At 35.4% G+C, this 20,161-nt stretch overlaps 1 protein-coding gene across 1 annotated transcript in view; it reads right to left on the reverse strand.

Moving 5' to 3' along the window:
- Positions 1-20,161, reverse strand: part of PGR (progesterone receptor) — a 32,079-nt gene continuing 11,918 nt past the window's right edge. Inside the window, exons 3-8 of the mRNA XM_021529398.3 lie at positions 18,981-19,097; positions 11,403-11,705; positions 9,875-10,019; positions 6,549-6,679; positions 3,358-3,515; positions 1-1,957 (exon numbers count right to left, since the gene is read on the reverse strand). Coding sequence (XP_021385073.1) covers positions 1,802-1,957; positions 3,358-3,515; positions 6,549-6,679; positions 9,875-10,019; positions 11,403-11,705; positions 18,981-19,097 — 1,010 coding nt within the window. The 3' untranslated portion in view covers positions 1-1,801. The remainder of the gene's footprint in view (positions 1,958-3,357; positions 3,516-6,548; positions 6,680-9,874; positions 10,020-11,402; positions 11,706-18,980; positions 19,098-20,161) is intronic.

The raw sequence follows: 20,161 nt of genomic DNA on the forward strand, positions 1-20,161 counted from the left end.
TAAAGAATTTTGTGGTATTTATTAAAACATAATTGCTTTAAGGATCACAGTTAAAAGTCAGACTGTATGGAATATCAAAGACATTGTTTCCTAGGCAGTTAGAAATGACAAACACAGTCAAATAACACAAAAGTCTGTCTATACCACTTTATCTAGGGTCACACATTTGCACCAGCTCTAGTGGGTTTTGTACTGCTATGTGGGGATCTCAAAAATGCTCTTATTCCCAGTTCTAATGTAGATTCTTCTTCTTTGGCTTTAGGAAATTATGACCAGTAAGGACACCTTGAGACATTCCTGTACTTGTCAGTTGTCCACAGTTTTTTCCAAGATGTAATTTTTACCAACAAGCAATATCACTTATAGTTTTAATGAGGGGCACCCTGATTTAGCTGGGGATACTGAACTTACATCCCAGGGGCCTTTGTTCATGTGACAAGGATATGTCTGTACAGACCAAGCTACACACCACCAGCAGGACACAGTCACACAATAGGGGCATCTAACAAGCCATGTGCAAAAGCAAAAGCATAAGGCCAGAACTATCCAAACAAGACTCACCATTTCCTATGTTTATGTATCATTTGTAATGACTGCCAAAATTTGTTGTATTTTAATAAACTCATAAATTCTTAAGGTTTATCTGTTTCTCTGCTGTTTGAATATATCTACAATTTACTGCCTTAAATGCATGAGTTGCTTCCTAAGTGTATCAAAGGAACAAACACCACCATGTTATAATTTTTCAGTTGAATATTCATTTCTAATTGAATCCAATTCCTTTTTGACAGTTACCCCATTTATAATGGTATGCTTTTAAAATAGAAAATATGTAGCTCTACTAAATCATACTGAAATGACTCTGATGTGTATCAAAATGTTTGCAGTCATATTTTCCATTTCTTTTTGCATCTAATCTCACTATAATTTGATGCTAATGGCTGATTGAGTGTTCAGCATTGGAATTCAAAACATTAAGATTATTAAGAGTTGCAGTGAGTGAAAACATCTCTATTTAAAGCTTCTGAAATACAGAATGTAAGATTTGATGAATTTAGGATTACAGCTAAGTGATTTAGCTTTAGTAAGTGCTGAACTTTTAAGGTAAAATAACACAAACCAAAGCTTAGTGGGTTTGAATACACATTACTTCTGGTGTAATACACACTGAAATTCTCCTAAACTTTCTGAGTTTTGAAAAAGAGCCCCACTGAATTATGCAGAAAACAGTATGCTGGATTTAAGAGTTTCAATGCAACATGACCACAGATGAGACTATGAATGTATACTGTGTGCCTAGCACATTAGTTATTTCTGATGGCATTGCAGTAATAAAAAGTAAAATATGCATAAGAAAATGTGGGCAATATTTATTTTAATTCCTCCAAAATCTTACATTATGCACATGCTCACATGTACCCATGCACACAATGTACTAAAGTAAAAATTTTGCACCATGTCATACCAGAAATTCAAGAGTGTGCAATGTGTAAGAAAAATGTTTAACTGTTGTTAGAAATCTGGAAAGTCTATTCACTGTCATTCATATGCATATCTAAAAAGCAGTTTAGACAAGTTTATAAAACATTTCTTAATGACTGTTGTGATTTTTGCAGTTAAGGAATCAGGAACTCACAATATGTACATCAAGCTTGAATGGCTTGTGTATGTTACAGGTATAAAGCAGTTGGCAGGGTAAGTATGTCAAATATGCTGAAGTCCTGACATGGCAAAATCTTGACCAAAATAATCAAACAAAAAATGACCCAAATATCATCTCTATGATAAGAGAAAAGACATTTCACTTCTTGTGAAAGAGAAGAGGTTTCACCATCCCTGCTAGAATCTTGGGTAGCTGTGCAGCAATCACCTCTGACATCATCTCAGGGAATTCAACGCTCAGTGCACGGGACTGGAGAAATGTGTTCAAACAGAAGAGATGGAGCTGTTTCACCAGCTGGATTTGATAAAATACAAACATGATCAATCAGGCTAACAGAAATACAGCCACATAAACATGCTGTCAATCATTTATACATTCATCAGCTGACATCATTCTATACCTCACCCTGTCCTTTCTTGAATCAGTAATGAGGGTATTTGTCAGACCCTATTAACGGCAAAAATTATACATATAGCTATGGCAAGTCATATAAAACCACTGCTTCACTAATATTACAAAGTAGTATCACCCTCACTCAAAACATATGTGATGAACAATGGCAACTACTTAATAAGCTTTCAACCTTTCACCTTATTCTCACACCCAAGTTTATGCTTTGATCACATCCTGCTATTTAATCACTGCTCTGGGAAACAGCTTACCTGTAAGCTTTGCCATGGTTTTCATTATGATCATATCCATGTATGCTGCAAACACTGACCTCCACAGACTCTCATCCCTTGAAAGCAACTGCTCAAGGCATGATTATTACATCTCTTCTAGCCTCTCTCAGAGGTTCCAATTTTTATTTCAGACCAGTAATCATTATGTTGTTAAATATCAGACTATTTCTGCTACCTTACACTTTAACATCACACAATCTCTCCAGTGTGATGATTTTTCTTTTCCTTGTATCTCCCATCACTTTATCAGCCTGAGCTGAAACAAGACTTGAATGAAGATGCTCCATGGATCAAACATCACTTTGTTATTTTGCAGCAAACCTCTCTCCCTCCTCACAAGTTATTTTACTGTATGCATTTAAAAGGAAGAGTTTGCATTAAAATAAAATGCAGATTTGCTGAATTCTGAAGAATACAAAGATGCAAAGATCCTGCCCATCTTGCAGTCCTTCGGAGTTCCTCACAACCAACATTGAGTTCAAAAGTGTCCAGGGCTTGGTATCTAGAATTGTCAAAGATTACTCAATTTCCAAACCTAGAGAGATACTGAAAAAGTGGTATAGAATATCCACATAAAACCAGTTGAACTAAGGTCACAAAGACAATCTTGCTTGCCTTTCACCAATTCTTAGTAATCTGACTTTGCAACTTGAATTGCCTCTTCCTCACACTATTTTCCTGAACAAGTACACACATGCTCGCACACACATATACACCACCCCTACCAAAGCCCACAATTGTAGTGGTTATTTTGCACTAAAAATGAAATAAAATGGTAGCACTCTAATGCATGTCTCACAAATACTTTGATATTGTATACCATAACATATGTGCACAATACATATACTGATGCTGCATACATAACTATCTATTCACACAAACATATACAATAAAGGATTTCTTTTTGTTTTCTTCTGTTGTTTAGTAATGCTGACAACTCCCTTCCATAGAATTACTTTTAAGAAACTCCTTCTTACATAAAGAGCAGAAAGCATTAACAAATAAACTTACATCATGCATGGAATCCATCAGTTTTGTAAGCTGATAGAAACGCTGTGAGTTGGCCACAACACCTTTCTGGCGCAAACCAATTGCCTTCACCAGTTCTCTGATGTAACTTGTTCTCATCTCATCAAATTGACTTTGACTTCTTAGACCTTCCAAAGGAACTTAAAAACAAAACCAAACCAGCTGAGCTACAATTTACTCTGAAGGCAATGAAATTTAAAGTGCAGGAAAAATTTACAGTGTTTCATGCTGTACAGTGCAATTCATTGTTATGTGCCAGGTACTTCTTCCCATTCAAGAGTTACTCCAAAAACAGTGATACAATTAATTAAAAGGATACACCAGGATCAATCAGTTCATTTTGCTAATGCCCTTATGTCTAGAAATATCCCTAAGCCTAACAAACATGTGTTTGCTGGGGAAAAAAAATATGGCTTAAAAAACCACTCCTGTCTTTGAGGAAACATGTTATGGACTGACCCATACACTGCTGAGGATCTGCCCTCGTCACAGCGAATTTGTGGTAGAGAGATCTAGCTGGAGTGCTTCAGAATGGAGTCCAGGAATGAACTAACAGCTCTGAAGTAGTGCAGACAGTACAGTTGCCAGGGCTTGGATCTCCTGTTTGAACCTCTTTCACTTAACAGAACCGATCAAAGACTTAAAGGTGAATAGCTTTTTAAAACATGAACAAGGAGGAAACATTGGTTGAACTCTCTCTCTTTAAAGGTCAGATGTGAGAATCAAAATGAGGACGTGAAGAGAACACTGAAAAAAGAACCTGTTAGTGACTGTTAGCAGTAAGTGTCATGTTAAAAAGAATGCCTTAATTTTCAAAGCCTGGATGATTCTGGACATTTCTTGACAGCAGTTTTATAGAGAACTAAGGAATGTTTTATAATAAAGTGACTCTGATTAAATTTAGGGTTAGATGGAAGCTATCCTTGACTTACTTCTCTAAACCAGCAATTAAGTCTTTATATTTTCCCTGAAAATTAATTTTAAAGGTATTTCCTACCGGTGAATGGCCTTTTTCCTCTGAGTTCTACAAAAAGACAGTCACATCCCTACCTAACAACAAAAAGTTCCTTGGAGCTATCTATTCAAGCTGTTCCCTTGAACATATGTCAAGAATGAGGATGCTTTTATTCAGCAGCATGAACTGAGCCAAAATCTTATGTAAAAAGATTTAGAAATTCCTTTAAATCAGAAGTCTGGAAAGCATTGCATTTAAGCCTCAGCCAACTCAAAGAAAAATCTGTAAAATCAAATATAGTGTTGAAACTTAGGCTGGGGGTCCATTCAAAATTAGAAATGTATCGAGACTGACACTCAGTTTTATTCAAATTATTGTTTCTTTGGAATTATCTAAATATGTCAAAAACATTTAATCTAAATAATAAATTGAACACAAGACACAATGAGAGACTAAAGGATTAGACTTGATTTACTGTTAGTATACAAAAGCCTGAAATGGCTATACTTTCACAACTGAAGTGGATTAAGATGAATATCATGACTAAAATAAAAGTAATCTTAAAACACTTTAGAACAACAATGAGGTTATATGGCTTTTTGAAAATACTTTTGTGGAATTATATTTATACAGTACTAAATGGTTACTAAATGTCTCAGCAACAACTGTTAGGTGTGTTCCTTTTCCCAAAGATGTGACAAATTGTTTTTTCCTATAAGAAAATAAATGCAGGAGAGAACAAAAAGCAAAACTCATCAGAACAGGTAGAAATACTTTTTTTTTTTAAAAAGTAATTTCTTGCATATACATAAACATATAATCTTAAAAACATAGCTTCTGAGTGCAATGCAGTTGATAAAGAAAGGTAACTGGATGAATTCTGTTAAACTGATGTACTCAGAAATAAGAGGGATTGAACCAACCACTGTAATGCCTTTTTGAATTTGATATGAACTTTCTGGAACAGAGATAGTTGAAAAGTCACAAATTTATCTAAATGTAACTGAATTTCAGAAGATAGACACCAAAGTTTTTTTTGGGATGAAAACAAGGTGGAAAACATTTAAAATAGGAATACATTCATATTCTAACAAAGCAACTGGAGTTACATCAGGATTTTTATCCACATTACTGCTTTAGCAGAGTGTATGGCATTTTGCCATTCTTTTAGTAATTTCCATGTTCATATGAGCTAAACTTAATATTTTTAAACTTACTCTCTGCTGAGACCAGTTTTTTTTTTAAGAATGGTTTTATGCAAATACCAGCCATGTACAGATTGAGAGTGAGTAAATTTCAATTCCTTATCAATAACTTAAACTTTGTAAAACCAAGAAGCAGGTCATGCAGGATTTACCCATCTCTCCTCTGACTCCATTGTGTGTTGAGAATCAAACTTTTACATTCTTTCAACTATATTTTTCAAAGGTGTTTATTCTCATTTCTAGCAGCACCTGTATAACTTTGAAACTTTCTATTTGGGGATTCATAAGTAACAATTATGGCCTCAGCAGATGCAAATTTTAGTATTTCAGAGAAGATTTTGGAAGATAAGTTCACCAGCAACCACATTTCCTCTGTAAAAGGGAATGCAGCTGTATGCTGCATTCTTTAAAAGATGCGTATAATTAAGTGACCACGGATTTTGTTTCCAGAGAAACAAACCAAAGAAAAACATTTCCATTTGTTTATATCTGTGCTGAACTTCACCTATTTATAACTATAAAAAGTTGAATAAATGCTAGTATTGTCTGTCATGGCCACTTCCCTAATTCTTTTAAGCAAACATGCATTAAGATTTTGGTCAAGATAAAGCCCTCAGATAATTTATTAAATATTCTAAAATATATTCTAATACTTTTAAGGTTGTTTTGGTTTGGTTGGGACTTTTTAATTCTGTGTAGAGTCACTTGAACTAATGTTTCTAGGCAGAAATACTGCACAGTTGTTTTGAAAATCTGTAACACAGCATAGCCATATGTCAAAAGGGATCCAACATTTCCCCAGTATCTTTATGCACAATAAAACCAACAATGAATCACAAATTCTTTGTTCTTTATAAACATCAGAAAAAAGTATTTTTTAGTTTTAGAATACTAACATTACATCTAGGACATTTCCATTTGTTAAGCCAGAGAGCTTAGTGATTGTCAAGTTAAATAACATGGTTCAAAACCCTTTTAGTAGTTATGTGTTACAAAGAAATAAAAGAACCTACTTGTGTTGAGAAGTAACAGTGCTTTCATACACAGGAATTCTTCTTGGCTAACTTGAAGTCTGACAAATTCCTGTGGGAGTTGCCACATGGATAGACACAGGGAATAGAACGATGATTCTTTCATCCTCTGTCTTACACCCAGAAAAGTTAAAAAAAATAAATTAAAAGACATAAAAACAAAGACAAAGAATGGCTCCAGTACTAACTCCTTGAAAGAAAGGTCTTGTTAGCAGTTTATCACATTACAAAAATTAAAGATAAGCTTATAAACATAAACAATTTTCTGATTTTTTTCTGTTCCTATGCTAGTTTTTTACGGTAATGAATGTGCTACTATTTTGGATGCTTAATCTGTTACTGCTGTCCAGAAAAAAAACCCCAAAAACTAGCAAAGTTGAATGCTAATCACCAAAAATAAGGGGAGTTTGTTAATTAAAATACCCTAATGAATAATGTGAGGTAATATCTAGGTACTATCTTATTTTAGAAGTCCATAGGTTCTTGTATCTCCATAAAGATTTCAAAGCATAAAACTGAAGACAAATCTGAAAGTCTATAAAAAACTTGTTCTTAGATTTGCAAAAATGTCTGTATCAAGATACTTTGTAGCAACTCTAGCCTGGTACTTCTAGCATCAATGATATTACTTTGTAGCACATTATGCCATTAAAGAAACAGTTAAAATGGTACATGCTAAGTAAATGGAGACATTAATACAACCTTTCCTAAATTCCCACAGAAGTAACCAGAAGAAATCACACAGGAAATACATAAAACTGTGGGGTTTTTGCAGCACTTTGATACCATTTTTCTCTCTGTGATTTTGGTATATTGAGTATATATTATTGCGTGTACTGAGTAGGAGAATAATTTTCAACTGAAATTACTGCAATACTAGCATTACAAAGTTTCTAATCTAGACTGAATTCACCACATATTAACCTGATGATCCAGTAACTTGGACTGATTTGAAAAGGTACAATAATAGGAAGATAAAATTTTGCTCCTCCGCCTGCTAAGGGGTTCAGATCAGCATTCCAACCTGACTGCAAGTAGTGACCTCAGCAATAAAACAGAAGACATTTTCCATTTAAAAAATACTTTTTCAATGCATGGAATTCTTTTCTTGTTATTTAAAGCGTTCCTGACAGTTTGAATGAAAATTATTCCAATGTTGTTCAACATTTGGTATCTTGTACCAGCTCTTAAATTACATAACCATAGAAATTTAATCTTTTAACCTGAAAAGACTTGTTTATGGATCTACTTTAAATTTCCTTATCTATTACTTTTTGGCAGCATCTCTTGCTAATTATTTTCTATGAAGAGCAATAGCAGCTTTTGGGGTTAGCACCTTAAATGTGTTCTTACTCAAATTTTAGACACTGCAAAATACAAGTAACAGTAAGTCCTTGTAGCGTGTTTATACAAAGAAAACTTTGTCAAACTAGCACTACTGGCCTTCTTGGTCTGAAACTGATGCTACCAAACACGTCCTTCCCCAGAAGCATAACAACTCAGTTCACTAAATGATAGACTGGCTGTGACACAAGCTCTGGATTGTGGTTTCATGGTAATCATGAAACAGCTACGGTGTATGCTACCCCTGCAGAAGGACTTTCCATTATCTCTTTCTACCTCTAGGCACACACTCCTGTGATTCTGCCATTAGTGCTTGCACTCCTAAATGGTTGAGTCATGTCAGGGATCATCTCCACTTGCTAATGAATGGCTTTTTCTGGGTACATCTCAGGCATATAAACTCCTTATCTGTTTGACAGTGCAGCCACAGAGTGCTTGGACCAGCTCAGCTAAAGTAATGGGGATGCATGACCAGGACAGTTAACTTTCTTGGCAGTGTTCAGCAGTTACCCTTGGTTTAGGTGAACATGAAAGTACAAGCTTAGACATCATTGTAGATAACAAAGTTGTTTACATTTTACTGTCCTAAAAGCTAACTAATTTTCAATAAATAATTTCAGATATGATTCAGTGCATCAGATACTTTTCATAGCTCTTTGTTTATAACAACTCTAGTACGACCTGAGATGTTCTACAACCAAGAGAGGAATATGTTATCAGCACCCAGCATAGATGATATTGAGTTGGTAATTAGAAGCTGTGTCTGGTGGATTACAATCAGGGTTCATAAATCTCAACACCATTACCAAACAAAGTACTTAAAGTCTTCTTCACAAGCTGCCAGCAGTGGTCCACAAGTGGGGTGATACCCCCAGACATTACTGCTTAAAGCCATCTCACTCTTTGTTTGTTCTGAATGCAACCATAAGATGCATCACACTATGCTGGGACAACAATGCAGCCAGAAATTCATTCAATCTCATAACTTCTAAGTATTTCCATTTGTACAGCACAATTAATAAAAATGGGAGAGGAAACAATTCATTACTCAACAACCTCACAGTGATTTACAATCATCTGGAAGAGAAAAGGTCAGGAGCTATATGGTTGGCTCTACTGAGTATTTTCTACAAAGAACTTCACTGGGAGGATCTTGCACATCTGTAGATTTTAAAATCAGGCATCTAGATCTTCCTCAAATGCACCTCTTAATCCTTAAACAATATGTCTTACAAAACACCTGTTTTTCTTTCAGCTTGCTTCATAGCAGTTCTTTTAGTATTTTAAGAAAAAATAACTGAGAAAAATTTATTAAGGAAACACAAATATAGGGATTAAATTATGTTTTACTGTTCCTGGCAACCCCCCATGTACTATAACCAAAGAATATAAAATTACAAGTCTGACAATATTAATTTGCAGAGCTGGAAAAATGACAAAGACTGAAATTACAATTATCTAAATTAAACAGCATAGAGAAGGAAAATCCAAGCTAAAATGTCCCTCCCATCCCTCAGAAGAAAAGAGCAGTCTCATATAATGCTTCCTTGATATTCCTATTTGATAAATAGTTTTTTACTGAGCATTTAGATTTCAGGCAAATTATTTGCAAAAACCACCCAAACAATAACAACCAAAAAACCCCACACTCAGTTTCATTTAGTAAACATTAACTCATGACTTATTCAGGTGAATAGAAGTAAATCTTCTGACAGTGTAATTTTTTTTTCTTAGATAATTAAAATACTATCTGAACTGCTTTTGCTGAACCATGTATACAGAATAGTTGAGGTTCCCACGAAACCCCTCCCAAAGATACTGAACTTTGATATGGTCAGAGGAGTTGGCCATTACTTTTGAAACAGGACAAGTAATGAATGAAATCTTGTTCTCAAGAGTCACATTCCCATTGGCACATAAAAGTTCAACATGTTATTCATATACCATGGAAGCATTCTACTTACTCATTTAGAATCAGATCTGGTGCAAAATACAACATCTGACCACTGACGTGTTTGTATGATCTCCACCCCATGGCAAAAACCATTAGACTCATCCAGGAATACTGGATGAGGGTTATCTGATCGTCGATATGCAAATTCCGAAAACCTGGAAATTAAATTATAGATAAAATATTTCATAATTCTAATTTAGACAGCAGCTAAGTAGGTGTATTGAGGTTACAAATATGAGCTATCAAACTGAGAACACCTAGAAAGACATAGAAAGGTTTTGGGGATGTAGGTCTCCAATGCTTGGGTAATAACTGCGTATCTTACTCTGATAGTTAACCTCGTATCTTTTTGTTCTCATCCAGTATTTTGAAATGTTCACACCAAAATTTATTTAACAGAAATTACTGTTTTAGAGGATAGGAATGCATCTCTTTTTCCTTTGGTAAAAAATATGACAGTTTGTAACATGATCACTGTAAAAAATTCTCATTTAATGTTGATAGCATGAACATCAGTGCTCTTACCATAAGATGCAGTTGTCACACAAAAACATCCATATATGAGTATGTTTCTTGGCTCAACTAAAGAGAACCATATTCAGTTGTACGTTTGTGTTTTATTATTTTTGTTGTTTGATAAATTTAAAGATTGTCATGAATTATCTGAGTGAAACTAACAGCTTCCTGCCACTGAAAGCAGCACTCCTGTTCCTCATTGCATGGTCCTGTTACCTCCTTCAAGCAAGCTTTGGCATTCATGCTCCTCCACAGTGAACTTGTTCAGTTCATGAATACATCAGAAAACCATACAGGACAAAAAAAAAATGGTTTCTTTTCTTCTCATTTAGTGAGATGAATCAATTCACTCAAGAGGTCTGTTGAATGCTAACTGCAATGGGAAGAGCAGTGATTGAGACCATTGCTTCCTGCAGCACTGAAGTGTCAAACTGAGCTCATGAAACTGTATTTTCCAGGCTTTCTGCTCAATATATTGATTTCTATATATCCCAGGATGACCATGATGATCCCTATCATGATACAGCACACATACATACATAACATGGATGTTTTTTTATCCAATTGTGGATCTTCATAAATTCAGTTACTTCTCATTACCAGTCTGTTTGTGAGCTGCTCAGTTCTAATTGGTATTATTTATAAAAATTCTTCTTTGTTACTTTCAAAAATTCATTTTAGTAATAAGAATAAAGAGTAAGCAGATACACAACCTTTTTATATCAAATGAATAAATAATAGAGTAAGAGGGGCTGGGTAGAAAGGCTGCAATAACAATCACATACAGGAACTGCTGAGCTCCTGTGCTTTCTTGGAGTGAATATAAATATTTAGATGGATTCTTTCAAATGTGCTTCTCTATTAAAATATATTTGATTAGTTATATTATCTGATAAGTGAAAGCTTAATCATTTTGAGATTTGAAAAGAATGAACAGGCAGTCAATAATATTCTCTTTAGACTGCTCCTTTCATGAAGTATTTGCTTTACTACAATTCACTACATATAAGAAATTATATTACCTGGCAGTAATTTAGACCACTTGACTACACAAAGAAGTTGCCTCTCACAAAGATGATTCAGACTGGTCAGCAAGGAACTTGGTGTTTCAGGTTTTGTATTGTCATAACCAGCATAGACAACTTCTGGCTCAATGCCTCGTAGAACACTTATCATTGGGGGAACAAACTGTATTTCTTGATTTGGAGAAAAGGACAGCCTTTGGGTTAGAGACTGGCTTTCATCTTGAAGTGCTGCTGGCTGCTGGAGTGCAACATCTAACGTTCTCACAACCTTGATTTTGTTAAACTTTTTCAATTTTCGACCTGAAAAAGAAAATTGTTGATCTGTTAGAGAAAGAGTTAACCAAGAACATTAGTATTTTCCACTAGTGTTGGATTGCACTTTTAATCTATACAAGGAAACTACAACTGTATTCAGAATAAGTTTTCTATTTTTTGACTATTTGTGTAAATGAAAAATGATAATGGAAAATTCTTTTGAGCTTCTCCCTCTGTATCCTGCTCCCTTCACTAAGGGATGAACAGCACTCACCCATTAAAATTATTGCCATGAATTCTAGGTTACAGTAACCTCAAAAGTGTTTTCTGGTTCAATTCCCACTGTTCTGTCATATGCCAACAGCTGAGCCAGCTGGCTCTACAATCCAGTTTCTATTTAATGTCAATTAAAGATACTGCTTCTTTTACTCCCTTATATTCAAAACCAAAATTGTTAGTAATTAATTACTACACACATAAACTCCTTTCCTCCAGTTCCCTAAGAGCATTTCGGTCTCATGGCTGAATCCTATTTTGGTGCCTAGGGGGATGAGTGAAAGACTGACAAATACTGTAAATGTTTAGAAGACATTGAAGATATTTCAATTCCTAAAGCATCATTTCCCTTCCTCGGTATTTTTAATTGCTATTTACATACTGCAGTGGTATGAACAACATTAACTAAAACAAATTAATAGCTGAACTGCCTTCCCAAAATAAGCACAGATACATGTGGTATGGCTACAGAAATATACAGGTTTAGGTAGCAATTCTTCAAATTTCTTTCATGGAAACAATCTGGCAGTGCACCCAACAGACACAGAAAATCAAGCCTTCAGAGGTGTCTCAGTGACATATTACCAGTTTCAATAAAAAGGCAAATCCATGCAGAGGTGACTACATGGAACATATTTGCTTTAAGTAGATCCTCAAAGGTGATGAAAACCCTGCTAGATTTTTAGTTCTGCCAAACAAGTCTATCTTAGGGAGAAAAGTGTCAAAAAATGCAATGAAGATACTGACACTTACGGTCTGATTTACATGACAGGGGGACAGAAATAGACATAGGAGCAATGGCAAAAACAGTAACACCCATCATGCAATGACATTCAGGGGTCATATTCTCCATATTTAATTAGTTTAGTATCAAGTGCCCCAACAATCATGTGCTCATTTTATCACTTGTGATAATAATAAAAATATTTCTAATTTGAGATTTCTTAGTGAAGAACCAAACATGTAACATCTTATGTTACAGCTGAACCAAGGAAAAAAACAGCAAAACAAAAACCCACTAAAGAATAGACAATTTATTATGCCAAAAGACCTAGAGCCAGTTTTTATCATAACAAACATGTGCATAAGTCACAGACATGCTGGGAATTTCCCACTAAGTATTGTGTAGGCATGAAGGAAAACAGAAGTAACAATGCATTTGATAGTTCATAAATAATGATTTCAGGTATTTTCAGAAATAATGGCTTCAGATACTTTTACAGTTCAGAGAGCAAGTAAAGAAAGAAACCAAACAGAATGCTTATCACATGGAAATGTTAGTAGTTAATAAGTACCCATGTTTCCAAGTGACTAAATGTATCAGAATTAATATCACACTGATTTGTAGAACTACTCGTGTGTTTATTGCTAATTATGTTGCTTAACAGCCACCTATAAAACAACTCCACTTGTTACCTATCTACAGGAGAGGTGACTATTAATAACTTGAAGCAAACTTTCCCATCTACAAAAAGGAGACTACATCAAATTAATAAACACTCTTAAGGACATAAGGAAAACAATGAAGATTTGACAATAGCTTAGTTTTTCATTTGCTGTTTACAAAGAAAGTAAGTTTGTGCTGTAAGATAAGTAAATGTCTCCACGTAGCCCCATAATGGGTAAATAATACTAATCCATTCTGATAACTACTTTTCTTAATACTGTAATATAGACTTCTTAATACTATATGTCTGTGCGTATTTAGACAACACACACTTTTTTCATAACATTTTCATTACCTCACTTTAAGACAGCTAACCACTCAAGCAGTTTCTTGATACTCACTGTTCCCCTACCCCTGATTACTATAAATAGCATGTTTATAGTGTTTGTGTTCTACATGTACCTAAAAACATTTTAAAAATCTGTTTAATCCAACTATCATATAAATTATTATTTTCTCCTTACTACCTAATTCTGTATTTCAATAGTTTTTTTAACTAGGTATACAGAATCATACAGACAATCAGACATTACTGACATTACTTTTATATTAAAAGGACTGGGTTTCTAGTAGAAGTCTAACATCCCACTACCCTTCTCCTTACGCTGTAATGAGGTGAAAAGCATCAATGATGTATTATTTTTGACAGAACACAATGGCCCTTACTTTAAGGTCACTATGCTCCTGCGTTTTATGTAGAGAAACAAGCCGTGTACACCTTAATGGGGTGTATACAACATAGGAAAAGTAGCAAAGCAGAAGTAATACATATTGGTTTTAATAAACCCTTTGATCCTCCCTCAGAAAATATGACCTGGAAAATTAATTCACCTTTTTCTGCATGTAACCACTGCTGATTGAAAGCTGATTGAAACAATGAAGGACACAGTAATTTGGCAATACAGCTGAACAAGGAATCTGTGATAATCAGCCTGGGAAAATTACAGATTCATTCATAATAAATAAGACTTGAGTATTTGTTTATTCCAGGACCTGATCCAGCTGCCTGCTATCCTATTAGGTTTAAGATTAGAAAGGGGATAGATTAATGTCTCAAGTTATGAGGTTATAAAACCCAAAGACAATTAATACTTTCACAGAAAATGACAAATATAGTACTATGAAATGTATGTTTTTATTGATACTTTCCTTCTATAGATCAAGAAACAGTCCATACAGGGAAATAAATTACTGAAGACATTGGTTGCTATTCTTTAGTTTACTTACAACTGACTTGAAATTACTTTTAAAATATTTCAGGGGTTTGAAATTTCTTTGAATTTAGGATTGAAAAATTGAACAGTTATTCATATAATAAACTATTACACTTTCATCTATATGGTTGCCACTCAGTGACATTCAATGGAAGACATGTACTTCCCTAAGAAGCAAGTTTAATTTAATTAATATTGTAATTTTTCTAACCTTATCATTAATATCCTGTAAAATCTTAGTGTTTCTCATGTTAATTAAGCAATACAGCAGGTCTACATTTAACTCAAGGCCAGCATTAAGAAACTACGTATCAGAGAGAAAAGAACAAAAATATATCTATGTAAGGTCTAAATGGCAGAAATCACAAAATGCACAAAAAATCTTGACCTAAAAAAGTTGCAAACACAAGAACAGATTTAAGTATTGCCAGTTCCAATTAATTTAAAATACTCAAGGATGTCTCTAAGCATGTACTTTATTCCAAAAATTGGAAATTTGCATATGGGCTTTTATCACAGAATCACAGAATTCCAGGATGGGAAGAACCTCAAGGACTAATCAGTCCAACCTTCCTTGGCAAAATCACAGTTAGACAAGGTGACCCAGCACCTTGTCCAGATGAATCGTAAAAGTGTTCAACAGTGATGAGTCCACCACTAATCTTGGACGATATGTCCATGGCCGATTCTTCTCATTGTGGAATATTTTCCTCTTGTGTCCAATCAGAATCTGCCTAGGAGTAACTTGTACTCATTATCCCTTGTCTTTTCCATGTGACTGCTTGTAAAAAGGGAGTTTCATCTTCTTTGCAGTCACCCATAAATACTGGAAACCAGTGATAAGGTGTCCCCTAGGCCTTCTTTTCTCAAGGCTGAACAAACCCACTTCATAGAATCATAGAATCACAGACTCTTTTAGGTTGGAAAAGACCTCCAAGACCACAAGTCCAACCTCCAATGCATTCCCACCTTGTTAACTAGACCACTAAGTGCCATGCCCAGTCCTTCAAACACCTCCAGGGATGGTAACACCACAATCCCATCTCTGGGCAGCACATTCCAAAGCTAAACAACCCTATCTGTGAAAAATTTGCTCCTGATGTCTAAGCTGAATCTCCCTTGGCACAGCTTGATAACATGTCCTATCATACTATCCCATGATCCCTGGGAGAAGATGCCAACCCCCATCTTGCTACAACCTCCTTTCAGGCACCTGTAGCGAGTAAGAAGGTCTCTCCTGAACCTCCTTTTCTCACAGCTAAACACCCCTGGCTCCCTCAGCTGCTCATCATAGGATTTATGCTCCAAACCCTTCCACAACTCTGTTGCCCTTCTCTGGACATGCTCCAGCCCCTCAATGTCTTTCTTGTAGTAAGGAGCCCAGAGCTGGACACAGCACTCGAGGTGTGGTCTCACCAGTGCTGAGTACAGAGGGACAATCAATCACTGCCCTAATCCTGGTTGTAACACAATTCTTGATATAGGCCAGGATGCCATTTGCCTTCTTGGCCACCTGGGCACACTTCTGGTTCATGTTTACCCTTTCCTCATATGGCAGGCTTCCCAGCCCTTTGATCACTGATACCTTTGGGAAAATTATCTAAGCCCTGTAACACTCCAAATATTAATCATATTGCGTTGCTCAGCACATCAAGTCATGGACAGGAACTATTGCTCATGTGATACAACAAAAGAATTATAAGAAATGGCAGATAAGCAAAAGGAAGAAGGGCAACAATATAACCATAGAGTGTTATGGTTAACAGTCTATCTTGAGATTTTGTTTGTAGTTTGAATTTTAAATCCTCATTTACAAATAGTTTCATTTCACTCCAGTTTTCCTCATTTTAGGTCTACATTTGTCTTTTCTTCTTCTTTCAGTACTAAGCACTCCATTTCAGCCTGCATAAAACAATTAGTTTCCTAATCCCCCCCAGAACTGTTGACATAACTAAGAGCACCTGAGGCACTTAACATGAAGCAGCTGATAAAAAAACCAGAGGTGCCACAATCACAACTCCACTCAATATTTCCTTTTTTCTGCTTTCTATTTGCTGTCAGATTACTCCTTTCCAGAGGACGGTGTAGATGGGGATATCAGGGCAGAGATCTGATGAAATGCAATGTCCCTCTAAGAACTAGAGAAACTAGACTGCACAGGCTTCTAAAAAAATGGGCAACAATTTTGATTAGATATACTTAGGAGATGACTAAGCAACACAACAAACTGGCTAGGTACAAAAATCTAGCATTAAATACAAAGAAAATATTTACACTTGCTTTGTAACAGCTGAGAAAAAGAAGGTGATCCAAAAAGGTGACGAGAAAGATGAAGATTTTACTCTCCTAATTACCTGATTGTAATAAAATAAAAGTCAGAGCACTTTTATCCTCAGGTTTTGTAGGAGGATGTAACATCTTATTATGAGGATACACTCATGAGGACATATCATCTGATTAACATTGCTGGCAAAAGTGTCCAACTTTTTCCTGTTCCTAGTACCTACACCCAGAGAAAAATGTATATATTAAAAAACACTAGGGAAAATAGCATCCATAAATGCACACCAAGTGTAGGATGAAGTCAAGCCTGCTGGCAACTTTTCCTATTACTATGCAGACAATGCTGAAGCAAAAGGACTAGACAATGATAGTGAGTCATCTCACACTCTTCTGCTTGTTGAAACTGCTGCCTGTGACATTGAAACACACAGAGTTTAGTTATTGGTGTTATGCAGGGTATCATAAATGAAAATTTCGGTTAGCTCATAATCAAACTCCTAGCTGTGCAAAATTCACAGTCAGGAATGAATTTTTATCTGTGTTACACCCATTAGAATCAAAAATTGGTTTGGATTGGAAGGGAATCTAAAGATCATCTAGTCTAAGCCACCTGCCTTAGACAGGTGTATATTTTAGAGGTCAAATTGATCAAACCTTGCATGTTCTCCCAAAGTTTAAAAGGCAGGCACTACATCTGCCAACTCCTCTTCCTGAGTCTTCATTCTTACTCTGTATTTTCCACAGCCTACTCAGGACCTCTGCTTCCTTGGCTTTCTCCTCTTCCAAAGCTGGGCAAACAGGGCTTTAGGTTCTGCCTTTGTAGTAATACTATTTCTCTACTGCACTGCTACTTTAGTCTTAAAACACCACTTCAATCTGAGAAGGATCCAAAGGACATGTTCTCCTTTTGTCCCTCTCCCCTCAGCCCAGTGGCACCAATGTGCTTGTCAGCTCCTTTTATTTTTTTTAACTGAGAGGTGCCACTGACTGACCACGTAAGAGTGGCACAAAGCCCGTGTGTGCTGAGTACTCCAGCTCCATGGAGCTTGCATTCAGCTTACAGGAGCTGGAAACACAGAGCTGTGCAACCAGACTATCAGTCTGAGAACTATACACGTTTTACATTATCAATGAATGCTGATCAGCAAGATAATGAAATTATGTACAGTATATAGTGCCAGCTCTTCCTTCAGGGATAAAAAACAATACTTAAATGTAGGGGAGGGAATGTAGGGTTGAGCGAGGAGACAGACAGATGGCTTTGATGGGCTAAAATAGATTAAATTGGAAATAATACAGGTTTTTGTCCTTCCCCCTTTTTTTTTAACTCCCATTAAGAAGGGAGTTTTCTTTCTATCACTTTTATATGACCATTAAGATTTCTTATAGTCTTAGCCACATATTTTCAAGCTTTGTGCTGATCCAAAATAGGGAAAAAAAAAAAAAACAACCACCAAAAAAAACAAACCACAGAAAAAATAAGCATCATTCCTGCCTGTAAGCACATCAAAACTTGCCATGTGACTACCTGATCATACACCATTTTCTCCCTGTAGGTTTTCAAAGGCAAAGTGCTCAATTTCGTTTAATGATACATAAAGATCCCCAAATCTGTTACAGAAAGAACTAATACAAAGATGAGATTTCCCAGCACCTAATATGCAAAACCTGCAGTATTGGTGCAACCACTGCCTGGCCCTCTCTGGTAGAACAGAAGGATACAATTTTGATGACATGTATTCAAAGCAATTATGAAGGGTATAACATAAATTAGAAGAGCACAGTACTGATTCCTAACTCTAGTGTCAATTTCAATCTACCTATTTTTACCACTATCAAATTACCTGATCCAAAATTATTAATAAATACACACCCAAGACATAATTCCTTTCTCTTCAAAAAAATGAATGTAAATGTACACAGTGATTCCTACAGAAAGGTGTTTCGTCAGGGTTTCCAGATTTAAGTAATTCTTCCAAAAATAACATTTGAATGTGGTTTTTCTTTTACACTATCAAAGTACTGTTGTTTAACCTCAACAGACTGAAGGTAGTGTATTTGATGACCTATTTTTATAAATCCACTTGAAAAACAGCTCACCTCCCAGGACCATACCAGCTTGACAGCACTTCCTCAAGCGACATGCTGGGCAGTTCTTCCTACGGATTTTATCGACTATGCAGTCATTTCTTCCAGCACATAAATAGTTGTGCTGCCCTGCAGGGAAGAGAAAAACAGGGTGAACACTATGTTTTCTAACATGACAAAATTATTTCTGTGTATAAATGTTGCAAAAATAACTGAAGATTCAAAAAAGTGTACTTGAACCATTAAAGAACACCTTCATTTTATGCTAGCTTTTGACCAATCATGATACTATTTGAATATGATGCTTTATTTGGTCTAAGGGCAAAACTCTTCATCTATGAAATTCTAAAATAATTAGCAGGCAGCATGAACTTATGCTTAAATTATTATACTAATAATATTTCTTAAGTAAATCAAGCACAAAGACAGACCAATTGTTTCTTCAAAACTTATTTTCCTGTGAAGTTATTGATCCTGTTTTAGAACTTAAGTACATTTTGCTTGGATTGATGCGGAGTTTCTGACAGCAAACAGAATTAAGAAGTTGGGGTAGTGTGCAAAAAAAGCCCTTTACGCAAAGCAAAAAGCCTCTGATGGAGAAGTATTTTGGTACTAAACTTGCTGAAATACCAGCTGACCAACACAGTCAAAAAGGACAAATAGAAGTAGGCTGTAACTCTGTGGTTTAGATTAGCTTAGTCTATTGCTTAATTCTGCATTTGCTTCTGTGCTACCATTTTAAAAGATAAATAGTTTAATTCTTAATTTTAGTGAAAGATACCCAATTGTCTGAAATTCCTTTTCATAACAATTTTTTTTTAACTACAGGTAAACAAAAACAGTTGCCACACACATTGCCTGGCAACAAAAACGACCTTAGTAATGTTTTAATCAGAAGAAATTCTCATTTACTTTGTCCCATTAATTCTAATCCTGGACTCCTCCTCACAGGAAACATTACCAAAAGCAGACAAATTAATAAAAATCCATCTTGCTATTGGCAGCAGACCAGTAAGCAAAACACTTACTTTGAACAATTCTTCCTTGGGATTACTTGCAGTTTTTCTTTGTATTTCTTTGCCTTTATGAGCTACAAAAAACATTCAGTCTTCTGATAAGCAACAACAATGTAAAAACTCCGTAAATTTAATTAAAATCCATGAGTATTTTCTCAGCTCCATGGCATTCTATTG

The sequence above is a fragment of the Lonchura striata genome, chromosome 1 (assembly GCF_050655825.1).
Source record: "Lonchura striata isolate lonStrDom1 chromosome 1, ASM5065582v1, whole genome shotgun sequence".
NCBI lineage: Eukaryota > Metazoa > Chordata > Aves > Passeriformes > Estrildidae > Lonchura > Lonchura striata.